Source organism: Salmo trutta, chromosome 23 (assembly GCF_901001165.1).
Source record: "Salmo trutta chromosome 23, fSalTru1.1, whole genome shotgun sequence".
NCBI classification, from domain to species: Eukaryota; Metazoa; Chordata; class Actinopteri; order Salmoniformes; family Salmonidae; genus Salmo; species Salmo trutta.
In genome coordinates, this window is record NC_042979.1 from 7,438,203 (window position 1) to 7,459,157 (window position 20,955).

At 41.4% G+C, this 20,955-nt stretch overlaps 1 protein-coding gene across 5 annotated transcripts in view; it reads left to right on the plus strand.

Annotated features, from left to right (window-relative positions):
- LOC115159184 (band 4.1-like protein 4) overlaps window positions 1–20,955 on the plus strand; it is a 101,328-nt gene that overhangs the window by 69,524 nt on the left and 10,849 nt on the right. For all 5 annotated transcript variants that reach the window (XM_029708656.1, XM_029708657.1, XM_029708655.1 and 2 more), the window contains 8 exons: window positions 4,239–4,336; window positions 6,119–6,239; window positions 15,149–15,236; window positions 15,495–15,583; window positions 16,804–16,867; window positions 18,047–18,138; window positions 19,666–19,743; window positions 20,577–20,692. In XM_029708656.1, the coding sequence (XP_029564516.1) occupies window positions 4,239–4,336; window positions 6,119–6,239; window positions 15,149–15,236; window positions 15,495–15,583; window positions 16,804–16,867; window positions 18,047–18,138; window positions 19,666–19,743; window positions 20,577–20,692 (746 nt within the window). The remainder of the gene's footprint in view (window positions 1–4,238; window positions 4,337–6,118; window positions 6,240–15,148; window positions 15,237–15,494; window positions 15,584–16,803; window positions 16,868–18,046; window positions 18,139–19,665; window positions 19,744–20,576; window positions 20,693–20,955) is intronic.

The window sequence follows — 20,955 nt, forward strand, 5'->3', positions numbered from 1 at the left end:
AACTTATTCATTGTCTGTTATCAACATTATATGACAATTATAGGCATTTTATCAAAAAAATATAGCTTATTTCTGAACAAAGTAGCCATTTTCATTCGCTATAAAAAAAAACGTAAACGCTGAAGATATGGCTTTTGCAAGTGCCAACATCCCTCTCGAAAAAGTTGACAATCACAAAATGAGCGCATTCATTAAGACGCGTGTAAAGAATGGAGGCAGAAAGCATCTTCGTAACAACGACAAGACCAAAAGTTTCTTCATATTTTGTAGGAGCGCTGGGTGAAGACGTTAAAGTTGTTCTTGTTGATGCAGTGTTTTTACAGGCAGTGAAGTATTCAACAGTGTCAGAATATCATTCCGAGTACCTGCACTTTGTTGAGGTCGGAGAAGCAAGTCTCTCCAAATACTGCGATCTTAAAAGGGTTGGAGAAGATGTTGGGTTGTTATTTCTATAGCGAATGAAAAGAGGCTAGCCATTTTCTGATATAAAAATGCCTATCATGCCCACATGTTAAGAGCAGACAACAAATGTGAAATATTTTGTTGATTGATGTTATCTTATGTAAGGATGAGACTGTTTTGCTATATCCTCCAAAACCTAAGGTAGAAGCATTATTCTGAAACAGCGTAATGTGTTTTTCTTATTTTTTTAGATGGCTGTCTATCCTGTCTTTCTGTTTATAATGTAATACTAAATTGCAGGTTTTGCTGAATATATTGTTGTCTGCAAAGAGAGTCCCAGCGGGGTATTGGCACACTGTTTTTTCAGGCGATATTGTGATTTTTCTGGTGGGATTCATAGTCTCTCCAATTTAACTGTCCTAATTGCCTCATTTTTTAAACCACCGATGATCAGGGATTGAGTCTGTTGGAGAGGATCAGATTGAGCAAAGTGAGGTGTAGAATCACTGATCTACAAATAGTAGTCCCTGCCAAATAATAGGCTTAGTGCAATTAAGATTTGTATGCTACGCCTCCCCTGGTTTAGGCAATCCCCCCCCCACCACCAAACCTTGAATGATTGATTGGAGACAGCTTGTGTCAATTAAACAGCATTTCCTAATTCTGGAAATACCGGTCAAAAATTTCAAGAAATAAAATTAAACAAAACTTCTGGTCCTACACAGCCTATCAGAAGGCAAGGTGGAGCTATTACCATATTGCTTACACCTGTTGAATTATCTCGGGATCTCCAGAAGTGCATAAGGCTTAGGGGTCCATTTTGGATGACCTTTGATCACATAATGTTTTTGTAAAGTTCATGGAGTCGGAACATGTTTATCCCCATAATGCAGCACACTTTGCAAGGCGGTGACCATCGACTTGACAAAAGTGATCAGCTCGAACGCGCCCATTGACTTTAAATAATTTAAAGGTAGACAGCAAGATGTCACGAGCAGTACAGCAGATATTGGGCGCGTTCGAGCGGATACATTTTGTCTAGTCGGTGACCACCTTTCAAAGTGTGTTGCATTATGGGAAGAAAATGCCCAACTTTTGCACCTACACGTTGAATTTTTTATGAAGTTGGCTTCAAGTCGCTGCAGTTGCTTCTCACCAACTGCACCATGCAGCCAAACGCCTGGGTAGTGAGAGGCACTATTTGTCAACCATTAGGTGTCTTTGGTTGACCCATGCGAACGTAACCGAATACATGACTGAAACAGGAACCAACTTAGCCACTATTTTAAAGCTACTGGCAGAGCAGAGGATACACATTAAAGTGATATTTGAGACCTATCTGACCAATTAATTCATGTTTTTAGTTCATGAGTGTGTGATATGGAGTTTAGAAAAGTTACCAACATGTGTAAAGAAACTTTTATTAACAATAGCAGCGAGGTTGACACTGCCATGTTGATCTGAGCCTTGCTGTTAGAAAACCTCTACAGCACGTGTCAAACTCATTCCACGGAGTGCCAATTGTCTGCAGGATTTCGCTCTTCCTTTGTACTTGATTGATGAATTCAGGTCACTAATTAGTAAGGAACTCCCTTCACCTGGTTGTCTAGGTCTTAATTGAAAGGAAATAACAAACACCAGCAGACACTAGGCCCTCCATGGAATGAGTTTGACAACCCTGCACTACAGTGTCTGACTTCAAGCTGTAGCATATGCATCTCCCCTGACTTCACCCGTCGACTTTCGTCTACAGTGAGGCTTCGTTAGCCATACTACTCAAACACCCCCAATGAGATGAGCGTAATGCAAGACTTTGCTCTCACACAGTCACACAGAGTATCTGCACATGTGTACGGTTGCGATTCAAGCTGCTATACCGTGGTAGCTACGGGACCAAAAGATCAGAGAGGTTTAGCCTCGCACTGTTGCGGAAATTGACCCACAATTGACCCACACTACTGTTTACTTTATACATCTATATCATCTCACTGAGTCGACCTTTAAACCTAAATTAACCTATGCTCTGACTCATCAGCTTATACATTACTGCCCCACAGTGGCAAGAAGGGATATCCCCAAAAACACAACAACTATACAACACATAAATGGCTCCTAGCCTCCAGGCATTGGCTACTTTCTGTCCCTAACACTAAAACTAAAACTGAAACTAAATAATATGAAAACTACATTTTTTTTTATATAAAACTTGAAATGAAATAAGTAAACCAGATCTGAAAACTGAAACCTTTTATTTCATGTTTGTATATATACAGTACCAGTCAAAAGTTTGGACACACCTACCCATTACAGGGTTTTTCTTTCCTACATTAATAATAGTGAAGACATCAACACTATGAAATAATATGTATGGAATCATTTAGTAACCAAAAAAGTGTTAAACAAATCAAAATATATTTTATATTTGAGATTCTTCAAAGTAACCACGCTTTGCCTTGATTACAGCTTTCCACACTCTTGGCATCCTCTCAACCATCTTCATGAGGTAGTAACCTGGAATGCATTTCAATTAACAGGTGTGCCTTGTTAAAAGTACATTTTTGGAATGTCTTTCCTTCTTAATGCGTTTGAGCCAATCAGTTGTGCTGTGACAAGGTAGGGTAAGTAAAAACCTTTAAGCGCAATGATGAAACTGCCTCTCATGAGGACCGCCACAGGAAAGGAAGACCCAGAGTTACCTCTGCTGCAGAGGATAAGTTCATTAGAGTTGCCAGCCTCAGAAATTGCAGCCCAAATAAATGCTTCACAGAGTTCAAGTAACAGACGCATCTCAACATCAACTGTTCAGAGGAGACTGGGTGAATTAGGCCTTCATGGTCGAATTGCTGCAAAGAAACCACTACTAAAGGACACCAATAATAAGAAGAGACTTGCTTGGGTCAAGAAACCATCAATGGACATTAGACCTGTGGAAATCTGTCCTTTGGTCTGATGAGTCAAAATGTGAGATTTTTGGTTCCAACCGCCGTGTATTTGTTAGACACAGAGTAGTGGAACGTATGATCTCCGCATGTGTGGTTCCCACCATGAAGCATAGAGGAGGAAGTGTGATGGTGTGGGGGTGCTTTGCTGGTGACACCGTCAGTGATTTATTTAGAATTCAAGGCACTCTTAACAGCATTCTGCAGTGATACGCCATCCCATCTTGTTTGCGCTTAGTAGGACTATCATTTGTTTTTCAACAGAACAATGACCCAACACACCTCCAGGCTGTGTAAGGCTATTTGACCAAGGAGAGTGATGGAGTGCTGCATCAGATAACCTGGCCTCCACAATCACCCGACCTCAACCCAATTCAATTGAGATGGTTTGGGATGAGTTGGACCGCAGAGTGAAGGAAAAGCAGCTAACAAGTGCTCTTCATATGTGGGAACTCCTTCAAGCCTGTTGGAAAAGCATTCCAGATTAAGCTGGTTGAGAGAATGCCAAAAGTGTGCAAAGCTGTCATCAAGGCAAAGGGTGGCTCCTTTGAAGAATCTCAAATATAAAATATATTTTGATTTGTTTAACACTTTTTTGGTTACTACATGATTCCATATGTGTTATTTAATAGTTTTGATGTCTTCACTATTATTCTACAATGTAAAATAAAGAAAAACCCTGCAATGACTAGGTGTGTCCAAACTTTTGACTGGTACTGTATATAAATAAAAACAAATACAAAAACACAAAACTATAATAACCTTGCACAGTACACATGTACTCTCCATGCTTGGTGGTTGTGTTGTTATTTGCATGTATTGTATTTAATGTGCTATATGTGTGGGATTTAAGGATGTATGTCTCACTTGGCCAGAGTCTGTGCCTTGGTACTGTAGGTACCAATTCTTCCTGCAGGTAAAGCAAGATGTACTACAAGGCAGAATTCCCTGTCCCCTTGATATCAGCGCACAGCTGGCAGCCCTGGCCATACAGTGTGAGTACCCACAAAGAGAGAGAGAAGTAGAGAGAGTAAATTGTGAATGAAAAGAGATTCAATGATTGTATTACAGTTGATGTCGGAAGTTTACATACACTTAGGTTGGAGTCATTAAAACTTGTTTTTCAACCACTCCACACATTTCTTGTTAACAAACTATAGTTTGGCATGTCGGTTAGGACATCTACTTTTTGCATGACACAAGTAATTTTTCGAACAATTGTTTACAAACAGATTATTTTACTTATAATTCACTATATCACAATTCAAGTGGGTCAGAAGTTTACATACACTAATTTGACTGTGCCTTTAAACAGCTTTTAAAATTCCAGAAAATTATGTCATGGCTTTAGAAGCTTCTGATCGGCTAATTGACAACATTTGAGTCAATTGGAGGTGTACCTGTGGATGCATTTCAAGGCCTACCTTCAAACGCAGTGCCTCTTTGCTTGACATCATGGGAAAATCAAAAGAAATCAGCCAAGACCTCAGAAAAATAATTGTAGACCTCCACAAGTCTGGTTCATCCTTGGGAGCAATTTCCAAACGCCTGAAGGTACAAGTTCATCTGTACAAACAATAGTTCGCAAGTATAAACACCATGGGACCACGCAGCCGTCATACCGCTCAGGAAGGAGACACGTTCTGTCTCCTAGAGATGAATGTACTTTGGTGCGAAAGTGCAAATCAATCTTAGAACAACAGCAAAGGACCTTGTGAAGATGCTGGAGAAAGCAGGTGCAAAAGTATCTATATCCACAGTAAAACAAACCCTATATCAACATAACCTGAAAGGCCGCTCAGCAAAAAAAAGAGACAGACTACGGTTTGCAACTGCACATGGGGACAAAGATCGTACTTTTTGGAGAAATGTCCTCTGGTCTGATGAAACAAAAATAAAACTGTTTGGCCATAATGACCATTGTTATGTTTGGAGGAAAAAGGGTAGGCTTGAGAGCCGAAGAACACCATCCCAACCGTGAAGCACAGGGGTGGCAGCATCATCTTGTGGGGGTGCTTTGCTGCAGGGGGGACTGGTGCGCCTCTTAAAATAGATGGCATCATGAGGCAGGAAAATTATGTGGATATATTGAGGCAACATCTCAAGACATCAGTCATGAAGTTAAAGCTTGGTCGCAAATGGGTCTTCCAAATGGACAATGACCCCAAGCATACTTCCAAAGTTGTAGCACAATGGCTTAAGGACAACAAAGTCAAGGTATTGGAGTGGCCATCACAAAGCCCTGACCTCAATCCTGTAGAAAATTTGTGGGCAGAACTGAAAAAGTGTGTGCGAGCAAGGAGGCCTACAAACCTGACTCAGTTACACCAGCTCTGTCAGGAGGAATGGGCCACAATTCACCAAAGTTATTGTGGGAAGCTTGTGGAAGGCTACCCGAAACATTTGACCCAAGTTCAACATTTTAAAGGCAATGCTACCAAATACTAATTGAGTGTATGTAAACTTCTGACCCACTGGGAATGTGATGAAAGAAATAAAAGCTGAAATAAATCATTCTCTCTACTATTATTCTGACATTTCACATTCTTAAAATAAAGTGGTGATCCTAAATGACCTAAAACAGATTATTTTTACTAGGATTAAATGTCAGGAATTGTGAAAAACTGAGTTTAAATGTATTTGGCTAAGGTGTATGTAAACTTCCAACTTCAACTGTATGTGATGTCACTGTTCATAGTATTATATGATCTCTCACACAGTCAAAATGTGTGTGTTCGTGTTTGGGTACGCTTATGTCTTTCACTCTTTCTCTCCAGCTGAACTTGGCGACTATGACCCGTACAAACATGCGTCAGGCTACGTGTCAGAGTACCGTTTTGTCCCGGACCAGAAAGAGGAACTGGAAGACGCCATCGAGACAATTCACAAAACCGTAACGTAAGGAAGCCCTCTCCTCTCACCTCATCTTCCTCTCCTATCTCCTCTTTTCTCCTTTCCTATGTGTGTGAAAGGGTCCCCTCTCTCCACTGTTCTTTGCATCTGATATGTTTGTTAATGTGACTGTACTGTTACAGTGGCTGGGTTATGTAGTCCGTTTCTGTTGGTGTATTATTTCTGTGTCATAAGGGATTGGACTATCTACAGTATCTGATCTAATCATTTCTCAGAAAGCATTTAGAACTCGCTGAGATATAACAGAGACTACTTTATCTGTAACTGTTTGCTAGTACTGACACTTTAATACTAAACCCCAGTTGAGTCCTTCATTTAGCTGTTCTGAAGCGTTTTGTTGGCTCTCAAAACAAGACTGTTGACATAGACATACTGTTATCTATGTTTATATATGCAGTTTTTCCACATTTTGTTTAGTTATAGCCTTATTCTAAAATGGATTCAATTGAAAAAAGATCCTCATCAATCTATACACAATACCCGATAATGACGATGCTAAAACAGGTTTTTAGAAATACCTTATTTACAGTTGAAGTCGGAAGTTTACATACACCTTAGCCAAATACATTTACACTCAGTTTTTCACAATTCCTGTCTTAGGTCAGTTAGGATCACCACTTTATTTTAAGAATGTGAAATGTCAGAATAATAGTAGAGAGAATGATTTATTTCAGCTTTTATTTCTTTCATCACATTCCCAGTGGGTCAGACGTTTACACACACTCAATTAGTATTTGGTAGCATTGCCTTTAAATTGTTGAACTTGGGTAAAACGTTTCGGGTAGCCTTCCACAAGCTTCCCACAATAAGTTGGGTGAATTGTGGCCCATTCCTCCTGACAGAGCTTATGTAACTGAGTCAGGTTTGTAGGCCTCCTTGCTCGCACACGCTTTTTCTGTTCTGCCCACAAATGTTCATTAAGATTGAGGTCAGGGCTTTGTGATGGCCACTCCAATACCTTGACTTTGTTGTTTTTAAAAAACATTTTAATAAATAAATAAAAACATTTTAATTCTTTAATTGTCCATTTGGAAGACCCATTTGCGACCAAGCTTTAACTTCCTGACTGATGTCTTGAGATGTTGCCTCAATATAGCCACATAATTTTCCTACCTCATGATGCCATCTATTTTGTGAAGTGCACCAGTCCCCCCACAAGATGATGCTGCCACCCCTGTGCTTCACGGTTGGGATGGTGTTCTTCAGCTTGCAAGCTCCCCCTTTTTCCTCCAAACATAACAATGGTCATTATGGCCAAAAAGTTATATTTTTGTTTCATCAGACCAGAGGACATTTCTCCAAAAAGTACGATCTTTGTCCCCATGTGCAGTTGCGAACCGTAGTCTGGCTTTTTTATGGGGGTTTTGGAGCAGTGGTTTCTTCCTTGCTGAGTGGCCTATCAGGTTATGTCGATATAGGACTCGTTTTACTGTGGATATAGATACTTTTGTACCAGTTTCCTCCAGCATCTTCACAAGGTCCTTTGTTGTTGTTCTGGGATTGATTTGCACTTTTCGCACCAAAGTACGTTCATCTCTAGGAGACAGAACGCATCTCCTTCCTGTGCGGTATGACGGCTGTGTGGTCCCATGGTGTTTATACTTGCATACTATTGTTTGTACAGATGAATCTGGTACCGTCACTTTAATAACTCTACCTACATGTACATATTACCTCAACTAACCGGTGCCCCCGCACATTGACTCTGTACTGGTACCCCCCTGTATATAGCCTCGCTATTGTTATTTTAATGCTGCTCTTTCATTATTTGTTACTTTTATTTATTTATTTATTTATTATCTTAAAACTGCATTGTTGGTTAAGGGTTTGTAAGTAAGCATTTCACTGTAAGGTCTACACCTGTTGTATTCAGCGCATGTGACAAATACAATTTGATTTGAAGGGTAAAGGGATGACAGACAGAGCTGTGACTGAGAAGAGAAAAACAGAGGCCTGAGCTAGAGAGACCCCCCCCCCCCCCCCCATTAGTATTAAGTCAGATTGCACAGTGCTGCCAGGACCCCAACCCTATTGGGAGGGTTATGGATTACAGTTGTGATGACTGGTCTGCCCTCACAAGCACACTCCTCCTCATTGTGAGAGAGTAGGCAATAAATCAGACAGACACAGACAGACAGACAGACAGACAGACAGACAGACAGACAGACAGACAGACAGCTCTGTTTTGATCCTTGACAGATTTAATTGAAAAGAGAGAAATATATTTTGATCATCACATATTAAAATGTAATGATACAAATCAGGTCAGTTCAGTGAAGCCATCTTTCTAGAAGGAATTAATATAGAATGGAGAATAAACCAATTTTTCCAGAGGAATTTGACCACAGCACACCCAAGTTATCCATCCATCCATTCTCTGTTGTTGTTGTTTGTGTATTCCAAACAGTGGCATGGTCCATGGTATTGTGACAGTGAACTGAGTGAAGTGATTGTGGTTTAATCTCAGTGTGAAACATGAGAAACAGCCAGCTCCTCTTCACTAATGTCCACTACATTACACCAACATAATCTCCCCATGCAGCCCCCGTCAGCCTGACACGCATCCACACACACAAACACACACACACACACACACACACACACACACTCAGACACACATATTAACGATCTAGACCCACCATACCCTCTGCAACCAAGTCTGGTCCTCTGTCTCTCTGTGGATAACAACATTCTCCTCGCAGTCAGACAGTTTATTATTCTATAACAGAAACCTATCGGGTTGGTCTTCTAAAATTGAGACCGTAATATCATATACCATCTATGTATTACAGTACCTCTTCGGTGTCAAGCCCATAAGTCCTGAAGGGTGTTAGTTAATGATCATACATCCTCTTAATGCTGCTGAAAAGACAACAGTATGCACAGTAAGAAGTGAAAAGGGTTCAGGCAGCTATCAATGATTAAGAGACTCTGAGCATCAATTGGGCTCTTAGCTCCTCTAGCAGCTCTCTCTCTCTCTGTCTGTCTGCTGCTGTGACTGACTGTAATACTGGAGGGAGTCTCAGCCCTCTGGCCTGCTGATGAGGCTCAGGCCTCGGTCGTTATTTACGCAGTGAGCTAAGTGTCCCATGGAGAGAGGACAGCGGAACAGGCTGGGCTAATTGGAGATCAGCCACTAGAGGGTTCATCAATGCATCCTCCTATCCTCCCACTGCTATCTGACTGTCTGACTGGTCAGAGAAAGACAAAAGAGAGGTAGAGGGGAGGCAGAGACAGGAAGAGGTGGGAGAAGATGCAGATAGACATAGAGAGAGGTTGTGAGAACACAGGAGTTGCAAGGGGGAGGAAGAGCGAGAAATGTATAGACAGAGGGAGCGGCACTCAGGAAGAGAGAGACAGTGGGAGAGAGGGACATAGAGACACTGAAATATGAAAACAAGGAGGGACAGAGGTGAAGCAGAGGGATGAAAAGGGAGACAGAAGGAGCAGGAGAAAGGGCGGAGAGTTAGATGCAAAGAGACAGAAATAGAGAGAGAGTGATATGAGAACCGAGTGGGGATAGAGAGGAGGCAGAAGGCGGAAGAGAGAGACAAAGGGAGCTGGACTCAGATAAAGAGTGGGAGAGAGCGTGAGGGAGAAGTAGATGCAGAGAGACAGACGTAGCGGGCTTGGTATCTGCCCTAGTTTTCTCCAGAGCCTGTGGATGTCATCCTCGCTGTGATCTGCTATGTAGTCAGCACCAAGCTCTGCTCTCTGACACTCTTCCACTTCCTATTCCTGCCTCGTCATACCAGGCGGTCCCGGTCCCATTTGTCCCACAGGCAGCAGACAGGTCAGGCGGAGAGACATAGGGCTAACCACACACACCAGCGGCACACACACACACACACACACACACACACACACACAGCCTGGCAGACCCGTCCCCGCCCGTCTCCCCCCGCCCACCCCAGAGCGTCCGTAAATAACTCCCCCGTTCCAATGCCGTTCGCCACTCGCCGTATTTATACCAGCAATCATCTCAACCCAGTCCCTGGCCCTGGCCACCTATAAAGAACATGTGAACAGAATCCATAATGGACTCGTAAGGAATCCCGGGTGACATTGTGTCTTCAGGGAAGAAGAAGAGGTAGAGGGGGAGGAGAAGGAGAGGTGTGAGGAGCTCTAGGGGTCACGCTTGAACAGGCTGAATGAGCCTGAGTCTTTGTGTTGCTAATGTGTGTGATCAGAAGATCAATGATACGGCTCGAGAGCAGAGAGGGGAGAGCAGAGAGGAGAGGAGGGAAGGGAGGGGTTGCACCACTCCAAACATATCATCAGAAGGGAGATGTAGAGCACAGGATACTGTGTAGAGTTTACCAAAGCCAGAGCTTACACTGCAGACACACTGCTTATAGTCCAGAGCTTACACTGCAGACACACTGCTTATAGTCCAGAGCTTACACTGCACACACACTGCTTATAGTCCAGAGTTTACACTGCAGACACACTGCTTATAGTCCAGAGCTTACACTGCACACATACTGCTTATAGTCCAGAGTTTACACTGCAGACACACTGCTTATAGTCCAGAGCTTACACTGCAGACACACTGCTTATAGTCCAGAGCTTACACTGCAGACACACTGCTTATAGTCCAGAGCTTACACTGCAGACACACAGCTTATAGTCCAGAGCTTACACTGCAGACACACTGCTTACAGTCCAGAGCTTAGGCTGTGGGCTTCATGATACATACACTAACACCTTATTGACCTAGGAATTCCATCACCCTTCATCCACATTCATAGATATTTGGTAGACTTAGTTGACTGTTAGGACATGTTTCACCCTCGATAAACATACCGTAAAACCACAGGGAGTTGCTCCATAGCTGTGGTTTCCTTGACCGCATGCTTTTGGTTTTTAAACACAACCCTTTCTCTGTAGTTAATCAGTAATAGAAGATACGTAACCCAGACCACAACTCAGTTGAACATTATCTCACATGGAATTTCAGGAACATGGAAAAACCATTACGGATTAGATGAGGAGGGAAAGTATGTTATGTTATGGTTTTAGTTCCTTTGTGTTTATTTTATTGTTGTCTCGTGGCATCAGACAAGTCTGTCTCTGAATATTAAGTCTGGCACGTAAGATTACTTGTATTAAACACTACTGGTCAAAAGTTTTAGAACACCTACTCAAGGGTTTTTCTTTCTTTGACTATTTTCTACATTGTAGAATAATAGTGAAGACATCAAAACTATGAAATGGCACATATGGAATCATGTAGTAACCAAAAAAGTGTTAAACAAATCAAAGTATATTTTAGATTTGAGATTCGTCAAATAGCCACCCTTTGCCTTATATATATATATACATACATACATACATACATACATACATACATACATACATACATACATACATACATACATACATACATACATACATACAGTTGAAGTCGGAAGTTTACATACACTTAGGTTGGAGTCATTAAAACTCGTTTTTCAACCACTTCACAAATTTCTTGTTAACAAACTATAGTTTTGGCAAGTTGGTTAGGACATCTACTTTGTGCATGACACAAGTAATTTTTCAAACAATTGTTTACAGACAGATTATTTCACTTATAATTCACTGTATCACAATTCCAGTGGGTCAGAAGTTTACTGTGCCATTAAACAGCTTGGAAAATTCCAGAAAATGATGTCATGGCTTTAGAAGCTTCTGATAGGCTAATTGACATCATTTGAGTCAATTGGAGGTGTACCTGTGGATGTATTTCAAGACCTACCTTCAAACTCAGTGCCTCTTTGCTTGACATCATGGGAAAATCTAAATAAATCAGCCAAGACCTCAGAAAAAAAGAATTGTAGACCTCCACAAGTCTGGTTCATCCTTGGGAGCAATTTCCAAACGCCTGAAGTTACCACATTCATCTGTACAAACAATAGTTCGCAAGTATAAACACCATGGGACCACGCAGCCATCATACCGCTCAGGAAGGAGACGTGTTCTGTCTCCTAGAGATGAACGTACTTTGGTGCGAAAAGTGCATATCAATCCCAGAACAACAGCAAAGGACCTTGTGAAGATGCTGGAGGAAACAGGTACAAAAGTATCTATATCCACAGTAAAACGAGTTCTATATCAACGTAACCTGAAAGGCCGCTCAGCAAGGAAGAAGCCACTACTCAAAAACCACCATAAAAAAGACAGACTACGGTTCGCAACTGCACATGGGGACAAAGATCGTACTTTTTGGAGAAATGTCCTCTGGTCTGATGAAACAAAAATATAACTTTTTGGCCATAATGACCATCGTTATGTTTGAAGGAAAAAGGGGGAGGCTTGCAAGCCGAATAACACCATCCCAACCGGGAAGCACGGGGGTGGCAGCATCATCTTGTAGGGGTGCTTTGCTGCAGGAGGGACTGGTGCACCTCACAAAATAGATGGCATCATGTGGATGTAAAATTGTGGATATATTGAGGCAACATCTCAAGACATCAGTCAGGAAGTTAAAACTTGGTCGCAAACGGGTCTTCAAAATGGACAATGACCTCAAGCATACTTCCAAAGTTGTAGCAAAATGGCTTAAGGACAACAAAGTCAAGGTATTGGAGTGGCCATCACAAAGCCCTGACCTCAATCCTATAGAAGATCTGTGGGCAGAACAGAAAAAGCGTGTGCGAGCAAGGAGCCCTACAAACCTGACTCAGTTACACCAGCTCTGTCTGGAGGAATGGTCCAAAATTCAGGCAACTTATTGAGGGAAGCGTGTGGAAGGCTACCCGAAACGTTTGACCCAAGTTAAACAATTTAAAGGCAATGCTACCAAATACTAACTGAGTGTATGTAAACTTCTGACCCACTGGGAATGTGATGAAATAAATAATTCTCTCTACTATTGTTCTGATATTTCACATTCTTAAAATAAAGTGGTGATCCTAACTGACTTAAGACAGGGAATTTCTACTAGGATTACATGTCAGGAATTGTGAAAAACTGAGTTTTTAAATGTATTTGGCTAAGGTGTATGTAAACTTCTGACTTCAATTGTAGATACACTGAGTGTACAAAACTTTAATATTATTGAGTTGCACCCCCTTTTGCCCTCAGAACAGCCTCGATTCATTGGGGCATGGACTCTACAAGGTGTGCTGGCCCATGTTGACTCCAGTGCTTCCCATAGTTGTGTCAAGTTGACTCGATGTCCTTTGGTTGGTGGACCATTCTTGATACACATGGGAAATTGTGAGCGTGAAAAACCCAGCAGCGTTGCAGTTCTTGACACACTCAAACCCGTGCGCCTGGCACCTACTACCATACCCCGTTCAAAGGCTCTTAAATATGTTGTCTTGCCCATTCACACTCTGAATGGCACACATACACAATCCATGTCGCAATTGTCTCAAGGCTTAAAAATACTTCTTTAACCTGTCTCCTCCCCTTCATCTAGACTGATGGATTTAACAAGTGACATCAATAAAGGATCATACAGTAACTTTCACCTGGATTCAACTGGTCAGTCTGTCATGGAAAGATCAGGTGTTCCTAATGTCTTGTACACTCAGTGTTTATGATATGATTTATTTGACAAAAAGAAAAACTAGGATAACACAAACAAGTTTAGAAACGTATTTCCATTGTGGTCCTCTTGTTAACAAAATACATCATCAATGAACAACAAAGTAAAGATGGAAAACTAATGGAGTTGAGGCAGTTTGGAAAAGTCAGTATGGCTTGAGTGGAGGGCGCAGATGGCACAGTACAGCCAGGGAGAAAGTCAGTCTGTCAGACAAGCCAGAAGCTCTTCATCAGGGCCCATCGCTTTGTCCAGCGTTCCCAGTTCCTCCATAGTAACCGCTCCTCCGTAGGTGGCTGATCCTCCATTGCAGACAGTGTAGCACGCACCTGGGTGATACTTTGGCTGCAGCACCAGAAAATCAACCACACCTCAGCAGTGGTCAGGAACAGTCCCTCTTCCTCTCTGACATCGCAGTCTCCACCTTCCAACCGGCAGGTGAAACAAAAAAGATGGCGCTGCTGTTGCATTATTGAAATGGCAACATTAGCCATCCAACTAGCCTTCCCTGTAGCTCAGTTGGTAGAGCATGGTGTTTGCAATGCCAGGGTTGTGGGTTCTATTCCCACGGGGGGCCAGCACAAAAAAATAAACATAAAGAATGTATGAAATGTATGCATTCACTACTGTAAGTCGCTCTGGATAAGAGCGTCTGCTAAATGATTAAAATGTAAAATGTAGCTAGCTAGCTAGCCAAGGCAAACAAACAGATTTAACATCAAAGTCCTGTAACAGGACATTGAAGACCATGTTTATGTGATGAAAACAGAGATTGATAAAAAAAAAAAAAATGTAAGTTTATATTTACTAAATGTACAGGAGCTCTCTGCCTAGGCGACCTCATGGGCACCATGGCCATTGTAGTTTTGTACTGCCTCTTTGTGTATCTCACCTCTTCAGAGTGAACCCATTGTCTTGAACTGTCCACAGTTCTCTAATACACTCCCTATAATGACCTGTTGTTGCCCAAGGTCATGATAGCTTTACTGTTTATTAGACTGTGGGGTTCCTGACGGTTCAACAACTCTCAATCAATCCAATAAGTGTCACCGGGCGTGAATTACAATGCAATATATATCAACTTTACATTCATTTTTCATGTTACATGGCTGTTTCTAAACCCTTCGCTTTGGAACGGATAAAAGCAACTAGACCAATGATATAGTCTCTATTGTATACTACTTGTCATTGTACACTAGATAATATTACACTATGTGTACTTGTAGATGTGTACTAGATCATGTTACACGATGTATACTTGTAGATACACACTGGATAATACTACGTTCTATGGGCTTTTCTATGGACTTTAAAGCCTTTCCTGATGCTTCGCTAACAAGATAACATCTCTGTGTTTCAGGGGTCAGGTTCCCTCCGAGGCTGAAGCCAATTATTTAGGAATAGCTAAAACACTGGATATGTATGGAGTCGACCTTCACCCTGTGTTCGTAAGTAGGAGCTGGACTCTGACTGTGGAGAAGACTGAGATGCTTGTTAGAGTTGTATTCTGTGGTTTATCACAATCACCTTGCCTTGATCATGTTCCTTACTATTTCTCTCATGGCAGCCTTACCATTTGGTTCTGTTTACTGAGATGACTTTTTTCCTTTGACACATACTTTAGTATCCTTACTGTGTTATTTCTGGTTGGCACTTATTATGTAAATTGTGTTTGGTATAATACCTGTTATTGTGGTGTTTTGCAGGGAGAGAATCAGTCTGAATACTTCCTGGGGCTGACACCTATTGGAGTTGTTGTTTACAAAAACAAAACACAAGTTGGGAAGTATTTCTGGTAGGTATTGTTTTGTGGCAGTATTTCATGAGAATCATCCACTTTAATTTGCTTTCATAACCTTGAATACAATACACTAAAAAGAAAAAAGGTTCCTGGAGTATCCTTTAGGGGTTCTTCAAACTGAAACTGTGGGAAACCCCTATAAGTTCGTCGACAAACCCTTTTTGATGGATCCTCAAAAAACTTTTGGGGTAAATGTTTGAACTACCCCCCCATATTATTATTATTATTAATAATACGCATAACAATAACACAATATTTTAAGTTGTCAGTGTTTTGATTTCAGTGACAAAGCAGAATAAAAAATTCCTGATATGACAAACTCCCAGCAGAGCCCCAAGTCCAATGGATATATCCTCTGGCATGTTGATGTTCACCGAATCAATAGCTAGAATTATTTTGCAGTGCATGGTGATTGAACAGGTTTCCTGTTATATTCATCAGAGGTGTGGGGAGGGTGAAGTCTGAATCCCAAAAATAGTAATTATACAGATGATTAACACATGCACACAACAGTATTCATACCATGGTTTTTGTGGCAAATGGGAATGGGGGAAAAAAATTACTTTTGATTATGGTTTTCATATACATACCATGTCCATAATGTAGAGGCCTATGGGATTTTCATTGAAGGGAGGAGGATGGTACATGTGATCTGCAAAACATACCAACACCAATTGACATACCTTTGTATGCCCCTTCGTCTGTATACCTACAGACACAAAAATGTAGTTCAGTCGTCATCTGCAACCAATCCAGCTAGCCTTATATTCTTATAGCCTACATATTCTTCTCTCTGTTGATTGATATCCATTGAATTGTGTCCATTTTCTGTTTTATAATGATGTGCACAAATATCAAAAGATAGATATTGTTTTAGGATGATACCATCTATTTAGATCAAATTAGGGACAAACCTTACCTTAAATTGAGGTGACCTTTACATTTTTTTATTTAAGTGCCTGCACCTGATGTCCTTTCAAATTCAAATCAAAATGTTTCAGTTGGGCAGTTTGGTTCCTGAAAGAACTCCCAACAACTGAGGAGGTTCCTCGGATGAATCCCTCCTCCTTCTTGGGAAGAACCTTTCGGTGGCAATTTTCAGTGCCAAGAAACCTAAGGTTCTTCAAAGAACTTTGAGGATCTTAGAAGAACCCTTGTTAAACCCCAAATTTTTACAGTGCACCTCATCTGTTTGTTTACATTTATTGTTTCAGGCCAAGGATAACTAAAGTGCATTTTAAGGAAACACAATTTGAACTTCGAGTTGTTGGAAAAGATGTAAGTCACCAGTTATTATCTTTCAGTAATTATCTGCATAAGGAATGTTTTGTTAAGTTATGTACTGTATTTCTACCTCTGCTTTGTTTGTGATTCTTCAAGTAATTTTGGCATGTTTCATAAACTCAATAATGTGAGATCATTCGCACTAGCTAACTCGTAATTACTGAATGAATCGAAACCAATTTCTTTGGATATCACAGGTTTGGAAAGCCTCATTGTAAAAATATTCCCCATATCAGACCTTAACTGACAATGTTCCCAGGAGTATCTACAGTACTCCCATGTGAAACCTTGAAAGATCCACTGTGTGTTTGATCTTGAGACATTTCGACAAACATTAGGAGGATGTAAGGAGAGGAATTAAAGAAACATGACAGTTCAGCCTCGACTCTCCCGTCTTCACTGATGTTCACTTCACGGGTGCAAATGAGAAAAGATAGGCACTTCACACAAACTTAAACTTCCTCAAAACAAATCCAGCTTCATGCTGATCTTTTGAATCTTTGGGGGAATTTTCTAAGTACATTTTGGGGGGCTTTTGGGGAGGATAATGATCATTTTGATCAGTTTCAAAGTGATGGAAAAACTGAAGTGGTGTGGCCTACCCCTTCAGATATCACTAAAGCAGAACCACTTTTCTCTGTTGAGCTAGTTAGACTCATTGAGACCTGTGAGTCTTCCTTAATGATATGGTTTACTTTATTCAACCTGAGAGAGTCTCATTAAGCCGTGAATAGAGAGGCCTTGGAGTAGAGACCCATGATAACCCCATTATTGATAATATCAGAGCAGCTCAGAACGGAACTTCATTTGAATATAGGAGACCTATGGGCTTACGGTAGCTACCTCCTCTCGGAGACTAGCTGTAGGGGAGTCTAGAGAGTGCGAGTTGTCCTCTCTCTACAGTGATACCCATTTGCCTAATGACCCAACAGACATCCCATCTAGGTTGAGAGATTACACACTACCTGGTCATTTACATAAACACTTAGCTAAAACACATTTAATGGTACATTTGATACGAGTCCTTTCCGCCACCACCACAAATGTTGTTTTCGGAATTAATGATGAAATGGCTCTTGTTATGATATACATCTTCTTGGTTTAGCTTATGAATGTGATTTGTATTATTTGTTTGTCGATTGTATAAGAGATTATGTTGTTGTTTATTTGCAGTGTACAGAGACGTCGTTCTTCTTCGAGGCACCCAATAAGACGGCCTGTAAACATCTGTGGAAGTGCTGCGTAGAACACCACACTTTCTTTAGGTAAAAAACTACAAACGCGCACACACGGTCATAGGCAAATACTACAGTATACTGTACCAACACTATTGTAACTTTTCAGTTAGAACTTCTACCACCTTCCACAGGTAAAACCCCAAACTATTTATGCTTCAGTGGAAAAATGGTCCCATTTATCTACAACACGATCACCCACATTAATTCCCCTCAGGTAGAAACAACCCTATCACATACCTCTTAACATGAAAATCCCAGAGTCCCTCAGTCCTTAATCAAAGTGAACAAGGCCTCTGTCTGGCTGCGCAGCTCAGTGCGGTCCCTTGTGCGTGTGCATGCGTTGGCCTAATGAGAGCAGACTTACACGGACTGTGCCCTAAAGAGCAGGAGAGGCAGCAAGGCGCGCGAGGCTCTGGATTTATGCTGTTTAATCCGCGTGTGAACCCTGCAGTCTGCTGGGTCCCTGTGGCACAGACAGACCTGGAGCTGACAGGTAGACAGGAGGGGAGGGGGCTTGACAGGTTATACCCCACCCCTCCCCCCGGCGTATAGTCCTCTGGGGGAGAGAAGGGTGGAGGGGTTGGGAGGTTTGGATGAGAGAATGGGAGAGAATGTGATATGCTGTGATGGGACTATGACACGAAGGTGGGAGAAGTGGGCATAAGCCATCGGATGAAAATAGGCAGGTATTTGCTGCAGTTTTAATGTGAGAGGATATATTCTACAAGCCCTTATAGACACCTGAAGAAAGAGTGAGAAAAACAATGAGAAGAGGTAAAAACATAGGTTCATTTTAGCTTCTGGTTGGGTGTACTGACTACATCCACCTACCTTCAGTACTTTTTCTCCATCTAACCTTCCATCGAAGTGTCTTTCAACAGTGACTTGAGTTATCTGAAGTGTTACGGAGCCCTGTGAGCGAGGCCGTAGTGGTGTATTAAAGTGGTGTTGGTTTTGAGAGAGGCCTTAGCGCAATGCTGTAGTGGTGATGGTTGTGTTAATAACACATGGCTGGGTGAGAGACTACAAGAGGCTTTTATAATGGCCTTTTGCTTTACAGCTATACGGTAATGGAGGAATGTACCACTAGTACCAGACACACTCACTCTCTCTGACTCAGAGTTTTGAATTTTAATGAAGCCCGAAAGCTCTTAGTGGTGTTTGAGCAGCCATTATGTCATTAATGCAATGATCAGAACAAGAGAACTGCTTCTTTTATATATATATATATATATATATATGGCAGCAATTGAGTTCGCTTCTCTTCCTTTAAATGTATAAAAAGTACAAAGTGAATTCTGAATTCAAACACGCATCGCCGGTCACCTTTGTGAAAGACGCAATTTTTTCATTTTCCTTTCAGCCTGAGCATTTAATCCTCTTTAACATGGGTTAGTCACATTCTGAATTCATAAAGAAAAAAAGAAAAATGTATTACCTGTGGAATAATGTACTGTAGAAATGTGCACACCATATGAGACTTTAGTGGAAGTACAGTACTTTTAAATTCTTCATCCAGGCCTGCTCTCCATTGCTGTTGAATGCTTTTTCTAGAATGCCAGAAAATGATTCCAACACACTTACAAGAAAACTATCCAAATTTGGTTCCCTGGGATCTAAACATCGGTACAGGTGAGAGAACCTCGATTCTTTATTCCCTTCAAATGTAGTTAGCTATGTATGAAAAGTATTGTAGAAACTGTATAGAATAATGCATTTCTATAATCTGTAAAATGGAACTCCACACAAAGGTATGCATTATACATAGAAATATATCATTTTTCTCTGCCCATCATTTTGGTTGGCAAAGCGGGGTGTAGGTAAATCCTAGAGAACTTCTCCCAGCATGTATTCATTCTAGAATCCACAACCTCATGAATAATGGAGACTGTTTTAGTAGAGGAGCGAAAGGGGGATACAGTGTTCAACAGACAGAGAGACTGTTTGTGTGTGCGTGTGTGACACCACAGACAAGTGGAAGACCTGAATAATTCAGAGATCACACAACATCCATCTCTCCTTTGTCTTCCTTCGGTTGTCTACTTCCTGTATCTACTCAGAGAAGACTGCCACTCTGTACACCAGTGATTGTTTTCTTCACCAGTTGCAGTTTTCTGCAATATTTATTACATGATCTACTACTGACCTCTGCTAGGTTTAAGGTCACTTCAGTCACAACCTTGGCTGTGTTTTCTATGTTCATGTTGCTCTTCAACACCTTGTTGTTGCATCAGACTGTGTATCACTGTGCCTGACAAAAGGGTTTGACATATGGAAAGGCCAAGACCAGATCATCTCTGTCTCACATAAGAACTTGACAGACCAGGAACGTCTTCCCCTAAAACCATGAAAAGACAAGATGACTAAACAACTGTGTGTGTGTGTGTGTGTCTCTCTCTCTCTCTCTACCTCTCTCTACCTCTCTCTACCTCTCTCTCTCTCTCTCTCTCTCTCTCTCTCTACAGTGGTAAGACAGCTATGCAGATGGGCAGGGATCCGTCTATCAGTCTTCCCCGGCCAGACCTGCAGGTGGTCAGGACCCGCAGCAAGACCTACCCCAAGAGACCACCACAGACCACAGGTCAGCTGGATATGCAGCATACCTTAAGCATACACAACATCTACAGACACACTACACAACACCTAACAAGCACAATATCACTACGACAAGGGTTACGTATCAATGGTAACTAATGCCACACATCATACATAGCCACAAAACATTTCCCCAACTTTCACCTCTACTGACACAGAGTAGAACCTCTCAGGTTCCTAATGACAGTTCCTCTTATGTCGGGTGTAAAGCAGCTTAGTTGAGTCTCAGTCCCAGTAAGTTTAGTATTC